Source organism: Sparus aurata, chromosome 9, assembly GCF_900880675.1.
Source record: "Sparus aurata chromosome 9, fSpaAur1.1, whole genome shotgun sequence".
Lineage (NCBI taxonomy): Eukaryota > Metazoa > Chordata > Actinopteri > Spariformes > Sparidae > Sparus > Sparus aurata.
The window spans coordinates 16350592-16369102 of NC_044195.1; the positions used below are offsets into that span (position 1 = coordinate 16350592).

Genomic DNA, 18511 nt, shown 5'->3' on the forward strand with positions numbered 1-18511 from the left:
CGGTTTTCAAAACTTTTAACATAAATTACTACATCTAAATTTTTGCCTAAAAAAATCACATAGAAGAGAAAATTAAAACCTCTGTTTCAAACATATATAAACATTGTGTATGTTAATTAGGCTGCTGGATCTTTAAAAAAAAATAAATGAAATGTTATTATTAAATGCTGCTGTCAAACAGTAACATATTTTCAACAGAAAGTGGTGGTGGTAAATTCCCCAAGATTACACAAAGAGTAATGAGGAAACATCTGCAATTCAGTGTTTGAAATGATGTAGCCCAACAGTGACATTTGATAACTTTCACCTTATTAATTGATCATGCTGTACTTGTATAAACAAAGGTGATGAAGCATAGTCTGACATAACACAGCAGTAAATCCTACACTCACAAGAGACAAAATGATGACTGTCACTACATCTGTCCTGTCAGTCTGTTTTTAATTGAAGACACCAAACATTATGGTAAAGGTCATCCACTTTCAAGTGTACAGACATCCTCTAAAACCACGGTAGAGCCTTCCTGTCCTGGGCCGTGCACGAATCATGCCAGTTTGTAGAGTTTCCAGAAAGGGTGCTTTTTATTGCTTCTCCGTAAAGGTTGACCAGAATCTGGCTCCGGAATTTAGCCTTCCTTAGTTTCCTTCAGAAGTAGAGCCTTTTCTGTGCTTTTTAATCCAGGGTGGTAATAATATAAGAAGGTTCTCAGAGATGATAATTCCAAGAAACCTATTACTGTTCACCTGCTCCGCTGATGTTGACAGGTGTGTGAGTGTCTTTGCCTCAGAACTGAAGTCAACAAACAGCATGCTGTAGCTGTTCTGGCGTGTGAAGACTGAATGGAGTAGATATGGGATCCTCTGTGGATCTGTTGGTTCTGACTCCAGGCTGGCAAGAATGTTATCTTTGATGAGTTTCTCAGTTTCTCAAAACATTTCATCAGAATGAAGGTGAGAGCTACCGGGTGGTTAGTCCTTAAGACACAGCAGACTTGTGTGTTTAGTGGGTATTTTGAGCATCAGATTTAGTTTTGCTCTTATACAACATTTTGTGTTGAAATGTATGAATTCAATGCTGTTTGGCTCTTTGAATGAAAGTGTTTGCACAGTGAGACCTGAGCCAAAGCAATAACAAAGTAATGCAATATGCTCAGAGCTACTATTAGAGGACATAGCACCCATGTTCTTTGTAATTCCTAGGGAATTTATTATTTTTTAAATAAACCTGAGTGGTGAACCCTACATGTGGTGAGTAAAAAAAAGAAATAAAGATGCATTTCTTCCCAATCAGTTTTTCTTGACAGTATTAAGAACATTTAGAGCATTGTGTGATGAATTAAAGTCCTTAGACATTACAATGTAACAATAAACTGAATAATTCAATGGAAACAATCCACATCAGAACAATTTACTGACCTTTCCAAGTCCTGAATACATGGTGACAACTATGAAGGTCTACTCAGAAAACCTTGCAGCGTTAATTCCCCATTGACCTTGTTCGCAATATAAATGTGAAGCTTTCTCAAGAGATAAATGCCATTTCACTTTAGGTTCAACAAAAAGAGCCTAAGAATGATTGTTCCCTAATAACATTCTACACAGTCAGCAGCTGCTTTTCGTTAAAGCATGAATCATCCCACAGCCATTTACTGCAAACCACTCAAACATGACCCTTTTATGAAAAATCCTTTATTAGACAATAAGAAAAAGACCCTTATATGCTTGACAATGTTGAGTTTTTTACCCAACTGTCTTGAGTCTTCAAGTTGTATATAAAGTTCTCACAAGGTATTAAGCCTTGAAGCACTTGCTTTGTTTTTTAGATTTATTTAGTTTAGTTTTATAATCAAACTTTAAGAAGAAATGAGACAACTTTCCTTTTTTTTTTACAACAGAACATAAGCACCTGAATGTCAAACAAATCAAATATGATACGATCACCTCAAAACAATACTAAAAGAGCTAATTCAAGGACACTTACTGCAATGCAGTTTGTTGTATAACTGAGTACATTATCTGACGTTTCAGCTTCATCTAGTTTATGAACAGACTATATCAACCCAAAACACAATGCTATTGCACTGTTGTGTTACATCCATGGGCAACCTCAGTGGTTTTGTACTGGTGTTTTTTCCATCTGATATCACAGCACCACGACGTAAACACTAAGCCTTCGCGCCTTTGGTCTTTGCTGAGGCCTTGCTGGTCTTGGGCCGTTTGGACTCTGGAGGCTGGCACACTGGATCAGTGGGAGGAGAGGGACGCTCTGGAGAAATACAAATGAAGGAATCAGTGACAGAAGGGTGACATGATGACTATAGTCTTCTGCTGATGTGTAAGGAACTGTGTGTAACATGTAAGCTGTACTATTGTTAACTAGATTGTTTCCACTTTTCTTCAAAGTTGCAACTACCAACAAAACTGGACAAAACGTGAGTTTATTTATTCATTGAGTCTAAAATGTCGAGGCGAAAGCAGATGGAAATGGTGCCCTGCTGCCAGTCTGACCTGACTGCATAATGAAACCAAGGTTTATAAGCAAACAAATCCAAACAATGAAGGCGTCATTATTCTATGGCGATTATATTAAGCAATGATTTACTTTATGAGGATATGTTAAAGTAAAAAACCTGTCTATTGCCAGTTTAAGTTTCATCTCATTAAAAGACAGAACAGAATAATTCCACTTTGCTCTAATAATTGGGTTTAGTTTTGAATCCATGAACATGACTATAATGCTACAAAGAAGTCACACTGGGCAAGAAACATGAGAAGATAATTATAAAGGCTTTAAACAAACCCCCTCAGGTAAAAACTAAGAACAAATAAAGCCCCAAGATTTAAACAATAACATTGCTTAAGTTATATTTTTTGAGTGCCTCAGCAGCCCCTGGCCTTGTTACCTTCCATTAAAATTGATAGCAATGAGTTTGACACAGAGCACTTGTATGGGATCATTGAGTTGGTATCAGCAGAGAAAAAAGTTGGTTTGGTGCATCCCTAATCAAAACAAACTCTGGGACTGAGTCTGCTGATTAGGTTTTTGAATAGTAATGTACATGATTTTCAATCATAAAACTTGTGTTGTTGATATTTGGATCCACAGTGGCTGCCCTCACTAACCATGTTTGGCCTTCTCAGTGGAAGAGGGAGTGCAGAAGAGGGAACCAACAGCTGGAGATCGGACTCCAACAGGAGTCAGAGATACTCTCCTGTAAACAAACAGAAAAGACACGAATGGTAAAGACTCTTCAAGCATGAGATCAGAAAAAAAACACACACACAAGCATAAAATGCCAATAAACTAGAGAGAACAAAGAAAACCACTGTTCCAATTCATATATCCTGTCTTTGTTCTTCTGATTCAGTTGCTGCCCACTAGTAGAACTAGTCACGACTAGCCAAGGCAAACGTTCCAAGTTACAGATACAAGGCAAATACAAAAGCATGTGTGGACCTGCCATTGTCTACACAGTCTGTCAGAGCGATTATTATTTTATAGTCAGTGGGGGGTCCAACGAATCCCTCATTCCAGACAGGGCTTTGTTCTCACTGCCAGCCATGAGCACTGGACACCAACACAAACACCACCAGCCCATCACTATTTATACTTTTCTTGCATTGCTAGAAGAACATTTGAATATATATTGTAAAAGAGCATGTCATAGGTTAAAAGAACCCTTCTTTTAATTTCAGTATTGCTCTCTGTAAAGTGCATCTTTAGAGGTAATCAGCTTAGTTACTTTAACCATACAGGGCAGAGAGGTTGATGCAGTGTGCACTGTGTGTGGTTACTTCCTCAGTCTGACTCACAACACATTTGAATAGTTCAAGTATTTCCATAAATTACCATATGTGCTCTTGTGTGAGGCAGCACCTGCATTGTTCACACCACCTACAGCACATCTGAACAGAGTTTTAAATACCTTTAACTGTATATTATTTACAATAATTCTGCTGCATGATTAGTATTAAAGCTGTAGTCTGTAACTATTTTTGTTATAGTTGATGAAACTGTCATTATGATCTGACAGTAGAATAAGTTACATGTCAGCTGTGTAAAAATCCACTGTCTGTGGCTCCACCCAGTAGCCATAATTTGTTTTGCAAGAATCCACCACTTCAGAATCAACACAACTAATCTAAGCCAAGGGGAGTGTCTGAGAAGCGTCAATCATGCTCATGCATAGGCCGTGCCTATTCTGCAGCACCCCTCCCCTGTGCAGGTGCAGTGGCCTGCTCTCACCTGGTCAAATACTGTGAACAAACTGTGAAAAATTGCAGAAAGGCAACAGCAGAAAAATGCCCCACTATTTCCCACATCAAAAAGCAACGTATTGGACCGGGCCAGAAAGGAAACTAGGATAAATATCGGAGCGCCATTTCAGAGGTGGACGGAGCTGCGAGATTTGTAAGGACTCAAAAGCGACGCCGACTTGACCACTTGTCTGCTGGACAAGTAAGGACGCCTGCTTGATATCATTTCATTTTATTCTTTAACCACAAGTCTAAAATGCCAGTGGTTGCGGTAATACTCGCACTCGAGCTACGTAGCTTGTTGGTAAATCTAGCTTGTATGCTAACTCTGTGTTTAGCTTTGTCTTTACAGCTACTGGTTAGCAAAAGCGTCTTTCACATGACTGGGCAGTTATAACATTAGTTCATGTTCAGTAAGCTCTAAAGTGGTTGAATTGGTTTAGAGAAATAAAGTTACTCATGCTTCAGAAAGGCAGCATGGCAAAAATGTTGCACCAGGTAATGATAACCTGGGAGCTGTGCTCATTCAAATATTCTGAATGAGTCAACGTTTTTCTCAGAACTCCAGACTACAGCTTTAAGCATACACTAGCTTCCTGTAAGGCTTACGACTAAATTTGATATCTGTCTGTTTGAAGATGTCACACAACTTGGCTGTGAGTGCCCCAATCAAAGTTTAAGACTTGTGGTGAACAAGCTTCTGCTGTCTTAGACCTGCGTTGTGAAACAGTCTCCCTCTGGGGGTCACATCAGAAGTCTGTTGAGTTGTTCTCATCTTACTATAATTGTACATCTTTGATTTAAATATTTCAAGGTTTCCTCTACATGTAATTGATTGTGGCGCACCGCCACGGCAAAATAAAAGCCGCCACACCTTCAGAATAATGTTTTGTTTTTTTTTAAACCTTATTTTAATGTTGTTTTATGTTTATATTAATGTAAATTATTGTATGAAATGTGATTTTGGCACAAAACATGGTGTTTTTCATGAAATGTGACGCTACGCTGCAAATAGCCCACCCTTAATTTGAAAAACCAACACCGGAGTCACCACCTGCCTGTCTAGCTGCGGCGCGCGAAAGACGAAGAGAGTAGAGACAACAGTCCGACGTGGAGGGAGAGAAAAGGGTGAAAGAAAGGTACCTAAGCTAGGTTATATATTTTTATAGGCCTATATATACAGTTTTGTTCAAACCAGTGAAAACGACCCTAATGTATAGATGGATTAGGCTACATAAAAAATCCTGATAAATGTGTTACTGATTGGTTGATACAGGATATTATTTCAGAGAGATTCTTATTTTTATTTTATTTTTGTACCATTGACACTTGTTAAAGAGAGATTACTTTAGGCCTAATAAAGCATGTCGAGTCTTTGGTTATACAGTAGAGAGAGATATTATTTTGTTGTAGATTAATTTTTAACTGTAAAACTTAATTTTCTATTGATAGAGGAAACCTGTTACATTTCAGATACACGTTTTGAACAGCACGACATAACGTTAGCTTAGGTAATGCCCAGGTAAATTTCTGCCATGACTCTTTTCTGGTTACATTTTCAGATGAGTATATTCAACTATTTTCAAAAGAAGAGAAAGGTTCCAGAGGAGGAGTCAGGTAACCTTACATAAAGGAGAGGCTCAATGTTCTTGACTTATTGTCGTGATGTTATTCCCTCAAGTCAATAGAAATGATAATGATGTGTACCATGATGAGTGTAATATTTAAATATTCCTAACATTACCTGCGTGGTATTGGTGATGTGAATGAATTTAACACTTCCCAATAATATATTAGATAAGAGCACAAGCAGAAGTAGTGCAGGAGGTGAGTGGAGGAGAGAAAAGAGGAGAGGCAGAGAAGGAGGTTGAGGTATTCAGTATAGACTAGTTTAGTTATTTAACTTATATCTTTAATTTGTTGTTGTTGTGTTTGTTGTTTTGGCCTAGTGATACTGCAAGATCCTATTTGCAATTATTATTTTCAAGCCATGTACCGGAAACCCTATAGTAAATAATGTATTTAGAAAAACATTCAGTTTGAAATAGTCATAATTTCACATTTAAAAATTCATGTTGCCGTCGTCACCACCCCTCTTCCACTCGGGCAGACCTCCCCCACGGTTTAAAAAAATCCTGAAGGAAACCCTGTATTTATCCAGATACTTTATATTGTCTGAGTTTGGCAACTGTGACCTTTGTAACCCTCTTCTTGAAACATGTTACATGAGTAAATTAGAGCTGCAATATAAATCGATTAATCAACTGGAAGAAAACCAATTGCCAACCATTTTGAAAAGGGTTGAATATATTTCAGTCATTTTTAATACAAAACATTTTACTGGTTTCAGCGTCTTAAGCATGAGGATGTGCTTCCTTTCTTTGATATATATGACAGTAGATGAAGAGTCTTTAGGTCCTGGACTTTTGGTTGGACAAAAGAAGCAATTTGAAGACAACTTGACTTTTCGCAGCTTTTCTTAGTTTAGATTTTGAAGAAACAGGAAGTTTGAAGATGGAGGAAATTGTGATTGGAATTTCTCATTATTTCCTGAAATCAAATAAATAATGAACAATGCAATTATCATGAGTTGCAGTCCTAAAACAAACAATTTTCTTTACATGCAATGAAAAACGTACCTGCCAATGATCAACGCATTGCTGTACTAATACAAACATTCACAAGTTGCTCTCTCTGTCAGAATCAGTCATGATAACTTATTTTGTTTTTACCTTGGGGTGGGCCCCTTAGGGGTGGTTGTACCCTTCGGGGTGGTGGGTCCAGCAGTATTGGCACTGTTGAGGACTTTAGGGGTAGATGGAGTGAGGGGGGCAATGCGTGGCTGTTTTTTAGAGGAGCTGGTCGGGGTGAGAGGGGCTGCAGGGGGCTGTGGAGTTGAAGGTGCGCTTGTGCTTGCAGATGTAGGGGTTTGAGGTGCTGAAGGAGCTGAGGCTTTGGGGGTCGAGGGCTTCCCCCAGCCCTCCAGGGTATTGAGGGTGATCCTACGGGGCTGGGGTTTAGACTTGGCACTGGGGGTGCTCTTCTTCTCCTCAGGGGGGGTGACAGAGGGTGCATCTTTGCCGAGGCCGGTTTGGGACATGGGAGTCGGGGCTGAGCTTGGTGACTGGGTCATGGGAGAAGAGGTCCTGGCTTTCTTGCCCTTTTTCTCTACACCACTGTTTGGGGCAAAGACTTCCAGGGTGGGGGGCTCCTTCAGCGGAGTGCCCAGCTCCCCTGGAGAGAAAGAGAGGAAGGAGCAGTAGCCATCTGTAGAGGACACAGCCAGGAAGGAACCATCACGAGACCTAAAGGGGATATAATAGAAAAACATGTCAGTGGTTGGATGGATGAATGACACACAGAACATTCAGTTATCTTTTGTTCTTACCCGTTTTTATATATCACTCCTCTTTTCCCAACCCTAACCCTAATGTATATATATTCTTGTCTAACTAATTGTTGTTAAATTGAATGATTTTCACTTAGGACCAGGACTCAAAACTCAATTTCTTCTAAAAATGACAACTATTCAAGAAGGTTCTTCTCTATACAAGAGAGCGCTTCAGAAGAGGACATTAGAGGAGAGTCTTAGTTTTTACCATGTAAGGTCACTGAGCGTGTGGTAGTGGACACTGGACACCAGGCCAAAAGGCAGGGTCTGCTGTGTGTCATACAAAAAGATGGAATCCTCAGATGCCACAGCAAACACCATTCGGTACGGCAACTGGAAAACATTTGGAAGAGGCTCAACAGAGCCATCTGTAGAGGACAAAGGAAAGAAATTATGAGTAAAACATTGAGGGGTGCATAATAAAGGGAGGGCTTCATTATAATGCTTGTCTGTTTACTATTGGGGTGTATGTCCTTGCCTTCCCCCTTCTTGGTCCTCAGTCCAAAGTAGACAGGGCAGCAGCGCACAGCCAGTGTGGCTTTACTTGGACATGGTAAGTGAGCGATGGGCCTGAAACACAGAGATTTACAAGCATAAATATATTATGCTAACTCTCACTCTTTATAAATAACACAGCATTTCACAAAAGTTACCTCTTGAGGCTCTTCCTGGAAAAAATGTAGGTGGTGTTTATTATGTTTTCTCCAATCTCCACACACCCAGCTGAGGATTAGAAAGGAGGCAGCAGAGGAGGGAACTTAGCTTATAGACATGATCTTTACTATGATATTTTACACCAAATTTCAACAGGTGAAATCATCATTCGGGGCATGCTGAGCAGGTTACCTGGGGCAAGCAGGAAAGACCCGTCTGGTGTGAATGAAAGACGTCGGAAAAATGACCTCATACTGTCGTCATGGAACATTCTGTACTGCTTGACCTGCAAACATGAAGAGAAATGCAGCACTCAGGGTATGTTACATGTCTCACTCACTTAAAGCTGGGCAGAGGGTCTCTGAACATTTTACAGAGTAAATTTAATCAACTTTAATACAAAATAAAGGGAATCATATGACACATGTTAAGAAGCTTCATAAACAAGTGTAAGGGAACAAATGGCCAAAACAGAGAACTGGAAAAAAAAAAAAACATGCAAAAGACTTGAGTGTGTCAAGTTTATATATATGTAAAAAAAAAAAAACCTACTAAAAACTATTAAAAAAAACTATATAATACTGTCATCAAAAGCAAAGTTTCTACTGACCTCTCCTTCTGGGAGTGGCCCAGAGCTCATCTTACTGACACAGAAAGCCTTCTTCTTAGTGTGAGTACTGTACACACGCATCACTCTGAAGGGGAGGAAAAACAAAAACACCTTAAGCGTCAAACTGCTGAAACCCCGCCATCAGTGTATGTGCTGCACAACAGCACATACACTCTTTAAATGAAGATTAGACCTGCAGACAGACCATAAGGGGTCTAAAAATCTGTTTCTGTACCTGTCACAGCTGAGAGTTGCTACATATTGGCCCAGAGGATCCCAGGTCACTCCCTGCACGTAGCTCTTATGATCATTCAAGATACATAGCTTCTGTCCTGAAACAGAAAGAGTTGCAACAAATGTAATAAACATAAATCAAATATAAGATATACTATCACATATTTTAGAGTAAATTGTAGAATTGCATTACTAAAGTACTGAGCAAATTTAGCAGATGAAACTGAAAATGTATGGAATACACAGAGATCTGAGTCTAATCAAACCTTTGTTGATGTCCCACATAACAGCGGTGTTGTCGACAGACCCAGACACCATGAAGTTTCCATCCCGTGTCCAGCAGATGTCATACACATCCTCAATGTGTCCTCTAAAGACAAATCAAATGGTGAGAAATTTGTTAAAACCACTGTTGCTACAGATTAACATCCATCAGACAGCAAATTGCAAAATGGATATGATTTGTCTGATGGGGATTTTTAGTGTCAGACACTGAGAAAAGTCTGACAGAAGTGTAATTGTCAGTGTTGGAAATTACAACTTTGAAATACCATCCAGGGTGTGATCATTGCACTTGCATTACTGATTGGCCAACACAGTGCACCTGTCAAATGAAACTTACTTGTATAAAGGCATAACTTGAGCCAGGTTTACCTGTTTTGACAGGGGCGGACACTGTGCCAATACAGTGGTCATGTCAAAATGAATAATGAGGCTGCGTTTTTTATGCTCTGCTACAGTCAGTCAGAACACAGTCCAAGAGTTTGCCATGCTGCCCTGAAAATACATACAAGTCCTCTGGAAAACACCCTGACTTAAAGGGACTGAAGCTGGCAGAGTTGTGTACCTGAGTGTCTTGACCACAGACCAGCTCTCCTTGTTGAGCTGAGCATCTTCGTCCTCCTGGAACATGGGGGCCTGCTCAGGCTCCTTGGAGTCATTGAGCTTCCACAGAAGAATTGCTGCATCTGTACCATATAGAAACCAAACCATTACTAAAGGCCACTATATGTTAAAATATCTGTTCAGAATAACATCATCACCACTGCCTTGCGTCACTGTTTTATGTCTCACGTACCATCTCCTCCTGAGGCAAGCAGCTCTCCATTAGGGCTGAAGCGCACTACGTTGACAGCCTTAGTGTGTCGAGCCAGATTAGACAGAAACTCCACCACTGCCTTCCCGTCAGGGCCCGTGTCTACCCGCCACAGCTGCATCAAGATCAGTACAAAAAGTCAGTAAGTTTGTACACTTTGAACAACTTGTATACTACAGCTTAAGGGATTTACAAACTGTACTCAATATTGAGTATTTTGCAAACCTCTGTATGGTGTGTTTTGCATGTTATTCAGTCCTCAACCATTGAAGACAACCTGGCTTAATTTATACTACTTTTGATTGTAAATCTATTACAAAAAGCTGTTTTTACTGCCTATTATCATACCCACTACTAGCTGCATTGCTAACTGAGCTAACTAGCTTTCAGTAGCTACAGTAATCTGCAATTAGTGGTTACGATGGTGATAGACTGCCTCCTACTTGTTTGGAGTATGAATAAACAGGTGGCCAATTCTTATATATTGCATGTTATCAAATGAATATAATGCTTCCAAGAATGTAGTGAAGTGGAAGTATAAAGTAGCAAAAAACACTCAAGTAAAATAGACATTCAATTTCAAACATGTACTTGATTAAATGTACTTGGTTTCTTTCCATCACTGTCTGTATGTGACAAATTCAACCAATTCAAGTCCTGGAAAAAAGGCCATAATAATGTCCTATTAATCCTCAATGTGAAAATGCTGAATTTGATTCTGTAAAAAAAAAAAATCACTATTTGATGTTAGATGACTTTTTGTTCAGCAGAAAATGTGAATCCCACTTCTTTGACCAGCATTTATTTATTTTTTTGCTTTCCTATGAGAATTCATGCATATAGTGAATGAAGTCACATTTGCTTTGTGTCATACCAACGATTCTCCTTTCCTTAACAAGGCATGTAAACGATAACTACATCATATGGTGATTAAAGTGACTTTTAATCAGTTTTCTGGCAGAACTGCTGGTTCATCGCTTTAACCAGATGTACTGATATATTGACTTCTTCCTTTGCACTCACTCTGACTGTGGTGTCAACTCCAGCTGTTGCCAGCCGATGGATGCGTCCATCCGAGCTGTGCTGGAAGTCCAGGCTGTAAACTGGCTCCTTGTTGTGCCATGCAATCTCACACGTTACCACCTTCATATTGTTTATTTAACACAGACCTTAAGAGAGAAAAAACATTTGAAGCTCCGGACATAACAAAGCCGACATTGGCCTTAGTAACAAACACAGACTGCTAACTCTACATGCGGATCAATACGAAACATTTAATACGGGATAAAGAAGTAAATAATTTAACTTCACAGAATCACAGGAACCGACTGCAAAAACTAGCTAACCCCGTTAGCAATATACTCAGCGGGACTGTTGGGGTAATTTGTGGCAGTCGTTATTGGGAAACGACACAACCAGGCGCGTGCAAACACAAGTTACTCTTAACTAACGGCTATATCTGCGATAAACACAATTCGTTGTTTTCCATTTGTTCGTTAAAATGTAGTTATCGCGAAGTATTTCACTGCGCCTTACCTCCTCTGTTGTACTACTGGGGCGAACTATAATTTCCCGCGTACGTTTCTTTCAAAACTTCCGGTCCCGTAGGCTTTACTGATTGGAGGACAATACGGAAGAAGGGGGTAACCATCTGGCGCGTTCACGTCCATCTAAAAATCACCAATTTTAAGATTGTGGGTGATGTAAGTTCGGAAAAGCCGGTCATTTCAGTTTTCCCATTCATGTAGATGGACAGAGCACTTTTTCAAACATTTTCCAAACGCGTCTACTCATTCTACATTTACGGCATTTAGCCGACACTTTTGTCTTGGGCGACTTACAGCAATTCATACATACATTGATGGCGGTGGCTGCCATGCAAGGTGCCGACCAACACAGTCGGGAGAGGGGGAGACTGCGAGATCTTCCCAGTGGCATTGCCAGGTAGTGGCACCGCAGTGGCAGTCTGCGGAAACCTGTGGCATGTCCGTGGCATCTCCTGGCACCCGCTCGGCAGTTCAGAAACGCAAGAATAATATTATATATATATATACACTACTCACAGAAAGAAAGAAAGAAAGAAAGATAGATAGATAGATAGATAGATAGATAGATAGATAGATAGATAGATAGATAGATAGGATGAATTACTTTAATGATCCCAGACTGGGAAATTATTTTGTTACAGCAGTAGTGGGTCTGCAAATAAAACACTTTGTATATAACATAAATAGAAGCCAATATATACATAGTGTATATATACAGTGCACAGTGTGCTATAAACAATAATATATACAACAAAACAAAATATGCAAAATATACTATAACAATAATAATATACAACAAAACAGTAGAGAGACCAGAGTTCTCTGTCAGGCAGAGGTAAGAGAGTTGTTGTATAAAGTGATGGCTTGTGGCAGGAAAGATTTCCTGTATCTATTGCTACGACAGCGAAGCTGAAGCAGCCTTCCGGAGAAGGTGCTCCGCTGTCTGACCAGTGTGAGTTGGAGAGGGTGGAAAGGATTATCCATGATGGATAACAGTTTTTTCTGTGTCCTCCTCTCCACCACAGCCTCCAGAGTGTCCTGTTTGTAGCCAATCACAGAGCCAGCCTTCCTGATCAGTTTGTTGAGTCTGTTGGTGTCGCTGGCTCCGATGCTGCTTCCCCAACAAACCACAGCAAAGAAAAGTACACTGGCCACCACAGACTGATAAAAGATCTCCAACATCTTGCTGCACACATCGAAGGATCTCAGCTTCCTCAGGAAGTAAAGTCTGCTCATCCCCTTCTTGTAAACAGCTTCAGTGTTAGATCTCCAGTCCAGTCTGTGGTTGATGGTAACACCCAGGTACTTGTAATCCTCCACCACCTCCACATCCTTTCCCAGAATGCGCAGTGGTTGGAAAGCCGTCTTCCTCTTCTTCCTGAAATCTATCACCATCTCTCTGGTCTTGCTGATGTTTAGCCGCAGGTGATTCTGTCCAGTCCACTCCACAAAGTTGTCTACCAGTGCCCTGTACTCCTCTTGTCCCTCACTTATACACCCAACAACAGCCGAGTCGTCAGAAAACTTTTGCAGGTGACACGACCCAGTGTTGTACTGAAAGTCAGTGGTGTGTAAGGTGAACAGGTAAGGAGACAGTACAGTCCCCTGTGGAGCTCCTGTATCACTAACCACCGCATCAGACAGAACACTGCCCATTAGAGGTCGACCGATTAATCGTTTTGGCCGATAGGACGTTTTACAAACTATTGGAATCGGCGGAACTTGGCTCCGATAGTGGCCGATGGCTGCAGTTTTTTTCCACAGCGCCATTCTTCCCGGCCCTGCTCTCTGATCAATGGGGGGCGGTGCTGCTCCTCTCTCTGCCGAGAGGAGAGAAGTGACCCAGGTGGAGACGGCGACACGTGTTATTGTAAGTGCAAAAAACCTTCACGAGTTGAAAGTCAAACATAACGTCCTTTGCGGAGGCAATTAGTACCACTTGTTCAACAAGCATAAACGTGCATCACATTTCAGCATAAACAGCGACATTTCCACCTGCACGTTTTACACGACCACAGTGCTTGTTAAGAACACGCTAAAATGAAAGCTGTCTGTGTGTAGTCTGTTCATCTTAGTTTGACATGAATCTTAAAATTTGGCAATTTCTTGTAAACTTTAGCTGCTGGCTGAGACAAACCAGCCCCCCCCCCGATTTGTTTCCAGATATTACGGAGTTTATATAGTGACTTTGCTGTTGTAAACTTTACTGTTGCTGCAGTGGAAACAATATGTAGTTATATTTGAAATATAAATGAATTCCTGTTTTAAAAAAAAGATAATTAAAAAAACATTCTTTAGTAGTGATAAACAGGACTGTTAAGAGTATGGATAAGATAAAGATAAAATCCTAACATACTGTCAGGTCGGGGTTTTAGGGAAGACTATGGAAAGGGGAAGGTGGACCCAAATGGAGTTACACGAGAGGCAAGGATATGGGGAAACAAAAAGCGAGCTTTATTTTAAAGCTGAAGACAAAAAAACAGAAGCAGACAAAACGGGGGCAAGAGGCAAAGTAACTAAAAAGCAAGACAAAGTACAAAGAAAAAGGCAAAGTTCAAATCAACCATGGAAAGCTCAAAACCAGAACAGGACTTGAAGAACATGGACGTAGACAGGGGCTGACAAGAACAATGACCAGACAAGGAGTGAAGGGAACACAGAGACTAAATACACAGACACTGATGACAAGACGAGGAACAGGTGAGGTGGACCAACAGGTGAGGTAACGAAGGGGAGGAGCACATGAGAACATGAAGGGAACAAAGCAATAGACAGAGGGAGCCAGAGGGAACATAGGAAAATACACAGGAGAACTTAAAGGACACATGAGGGCATGGAAAAACAAAAGACACAAGACAAGATACAAGGACATGGAAAGTAGACAGAAAACAAAATCATGACAACCGAATGCAAAACAAGGAACAGGAATCTACAGTCATGACACATACCATCCCTAGCTGGTTAGTGGTTACAGCCTGTATATGGGAGGATGACAAAATCACAGTTTAAATCCCTTCACTATACGCCTTGTTTTGTGATTATTATTTTCTATGGCACACAGTGCCATCACTCACAAAATGTGAAGGATCACTTAATTTATCCAGATTTATTTATTTATTTAGGTATTTATTACTTTGAGTTTGATTTTCACTTCGAGATTTTATATATTTGGATATTTATTACGTTGACTTAGCTGTTCAGTTAAACAGTTGCTGCTAATAAAGTCAAAGATTGTTCATTTCCAACAGTGTGGAATTTTTTTGCGGGGGGGAGGGGGAGTGAGTGATATCGGCCGATTAATCGGCTATTGGCTTTTTCCTGCTCCAATCTATCGTTATTATATCGGCCTTTAAAAATCCACTATTGGTCGACCTCTACTGCCCATACGGACAAACTGTGGCCTGCCTGTCAGGTAGTCAGTAATCCAGGAGATCATTGTGTCGTCTACACCCATCACCCGCAGCTTCTCCCCCAGTAGCAGTGGCTGAATGGTGTTAAAAGCACTAGAGAAATCAAAGAATGTGATTCTCACAGTACCTCCTCCACCATCCAGGTGCGAATGGGCTCGTTGCAGCAGGTAGATGACAGCGTCATCAACTCCCAAGTGGGGCTGGTAAGCAAATTGCAGAGGTTCTAGCAGGGCTCTCACCTGTGGCCTCAGGTTGGCCAAAACCAGTCTCTCCAGCACCTTCATGACGTAAGATGTGAGGGCCACTGGTCGATAGTCATTGAGGTCTGATGGTGTCGACTTCTTTGGAACAGGAACCAGGCAGGACGTCTTCCAAAGCACTGGTATTCTCTCCTGACCCAGGCTCAGGTTGTAGAGGTGTTGTAGGACAGGAGACAGCTGGCTGGCACATGTCTTCAGGATCCTGGGGCTGATACCGTCAGGGCCTGCAGCCTTCTGCTGGTGGAGTCTCTCCAGCTGTCTCCTAACCTGGCCTGCAGTCACAGTCATGCGGGGGAGGCTGCTGGTGTCTTCAGTGGAGGACGAGGAGGTGGAGGAGGACGTGAAGGTTGAGGAGGAGGAGGTGGAGGAGGAGGAGGAGGAGAAGTGCTGCACAGGAGAGCTCACAGCAGGGGAGTGAGGGGGGAGGGGAGGAAGCATTTGAGGCAGTGAGGGTTTGTGGGGGTCTGGAGGTGTCAGGGAGACGACAGAAGGCTGTGAGCTGAACCTATGACATGAGTCATAATCATGTTAATGAATAATCGTTACATGAGTGCTTTTCCTATTTGGTCTGAATTTTAATGAAATAAGTAAAAGTTCCCTTTGATATTACTAATAATGAATGAGAAGAAACACCATTTTCATTAGTTTAATATTTATTACCCCAAAAATTTAGACAATAACAAGGATAGCCCCAAATAACAAAAATTGACAATGTCAGTAGCGGGTGTTTCCACCATTTGCCGCAATGATAGCTTGACAGCGACGTCTCATGCTCCTCACTAGCCTCATGATGTTGTTCTGAGGCAATGCGTTCCACTCCTCCACAAGTGCTACACGCAGTTCTGCCAGGTCATGTGGGGGTGGGGTACGATCATCCAGTCTCTGCTTCAGCTGGTCCCAGACGTGCTCTATGGGGTTCAGGTCAGGGGACATTGCTGGCCATACCATATGAGGCACTCCGACATACTGAAGTCAAGCTGTGACAATTCTGGCACGATGTGGTGGAGCATTACTATCCATGAACAGAAAGTTGGGGGTGTGCTGGCGGAATTGGGGGATGATGATGGGTTCTATGATGTCTCTGAGGTAAGAACGTGCAGTGACTGAGCCATCTACAATAACCAAATCTGTTTTGCGCTGATTGGTGATGCCTGCCCAGACTGTTGCACCTCCTCCACCAAAAGGAACCCTGGGGACCATGTTGACCTCGGCGTATCGCTCACCTCGCCTTCTCCAGCAACGCTGATGACCATCATTTCTTAGCAAGGTGACCCGACACTCATCAGTGAACGGGACGGTAGACCACTGCTGCATTGTCCAGGTCACATGGTCTTGTGCCCACTGCAAACGTTCACGGCAGTGTCTTGGTGTCAGTGGTGTCACCTGCAACGGTTGTCTGGCATTTAAGCAAAAACGGTGGAGTCGGTTTCGAATGGTTTGTCTGGAAACCCTAGTACCCCTCACATCTCGTAACTGGGCCTGCAGCAGTGTGGCAGTTGCATAACGATGTCTGAGTGCCTAGGTCCTTAGGTACTGGTCATCGTTGCGGTCTGTCACTTGTGGGACTCCACTCCTGGGTCTGTTACGAACTCTGCCAGTAGTTCTGTGTCTTGATGCAAGTCTGCTGATGACACTTTGAGACACACCAAGTTCACGAGCAACATCTGACTGCCTGCCACCGACCCGAAGGCGCGCTATGGCCAGGTGGTGCTGCTCGTCCGTTAAGTGACGTCGTGTGTTCATGGCTGTTTGAATGATGAACTTGGAATGACTTACTGACAATACCAGCTTTTTATACCCACAGAATGTTGACATTGATGCCACATTGAAAAGGGTTGTCTTTTAGTTTTTTGGTATTGGCCCCAATATGTAAGGCACACTGTACACAGTGAGACCATTATGTGGAAAACACAAAATGAGGTGTGTCTATCACCCCAATACAATTGCCTCCCTATCCCAAAACTCTCTTAAGTGAAACAAACACCGTATGTATAAAATCCACTGAGTCTCTCACAATATCCCTAACTTATTGTGAGTAGTGTGTATATATATATATATATATATATATACATACATATATATATATATATATACATACATATATATATATATATATATATATATATATATATATATGAATATTAAGTATTAAATATTACATATAATAATACAATATTTTACATTTAAATGTACGCTATGGAACATATATAAATATATATTTAGATAATATTAAGTGCAAAACAAAGAGAAATTGTGCAAAACTTGGTAAATTAAAATGTGTACAAAACAAGTAGAGATGCCACGGACAATCCCACTACCTGCCAATGCCACTGGGAGGATCTCAGCGCTCTTGCAGTTTGGGGTTCAGTATCTTACCCAAAGACACTTCGACATGTCCCCTTGTTGCATTTGTTTTACCCCACATGTTTTTCAGTGCTGGGGTTTCGTTTTGTTAATTTGTTTGTAGTTTAGTTTGGAGATCGCCAGCAATCCAGTTTTTGGTTTTCTTTGGTTCCTTTAGGGTTAGATTAATTTCTTTCCTTTTTGATAGTTTTGAGTGGATTGCTGGGTATGACGGATCACTGCGTGAATGGCCCAGTGATTTCCCCTTCTTTTGTTTGTTTCGTCTGGTATTTCCAACCTTTCTTTTGGTATGTAGTTTTGCTCTTATGATTTCTAAATAAAAAATGTGGTTTAATCCTTTAATGTCTGAGCATCATTTTAAATATGTTACACCCTCTCTGCGAGCCTTTCTATTATAGGGGCCGTAACATTAGTTGACAGTGAACAAGCTTGTTAACAGCAGATGATAAGTTAACATTAAAGTACCTCATGCAAACTCTGAACAGGAGAAGACCGGTTCCCAGTGCTGAATACAAATTCACTGGAATGAATACACTCATTCCCTTGAGGAATTTTTTTATTTGAAAGCATTTCAAATATTTGAAAATGTTTTAGGATGTCTGCTTGTCTCGGTCTTCTCTTGATACTGATTATACAAAATCTTATCTTATTAGGGTCTTGCAAAACAGATGTTTCACTAGGCTTTGAGA

At 41.1% G+C, this 18511-nt stretch overlaps 1 protein-coding gene across 2 annotated transcripts; it reads right to left on the reverse strand.

Annotated features, from left to right (window-relative positions):
• Positions 1 to 1668: 1668 nt before the first annotated feature.
• chaf1b (chromatin assembly factor 1, subunit B) lies at positions 1669 to 11865 on the reverse strand. 2 transcript variants are annotated; one of them, XM_030427255.1, is made up of 14 exons: positions 11778 to 11865; positions 11265 to 11410; positions 10224 to 10356; positions 9993 to 10113; positions 9412 to 9515; positions 9147 to 9243; positions 8912 to 8996; positions 8494 to 8587; positions 8301 to 8370; positions 8126 to 8217; positions 7856 to 8015; positions 6989 to 7561; positions 3123 to 3211; positions 1669 to 2265 (listed from the first exon to the last, which is right to left on the reverse strand). In XM_030427255.1, exons 2-14 carry the CDS (start codon positions 11388 to 11390, stop codon positions 2165 to 2167), a joined length of 1845 nt encoding a protein of 614 aa, XP_030283115.1. In that variant the 5' UTR covers positions 11391 to 11410; positions 11778 to 11865; the 3' UTR covers positions 1669 to 2164. The 2 variants fall into 2 exon arrangements, with proteins under 2 accessions (XP_030283115.1, XP_030283114.1); XM_030427254.1 differs by having other exon boundaries at positions 8105 to 8217.
• Between the last annotated feature and the right edge of the window lie 6646 nt (positions 11866 to 18511).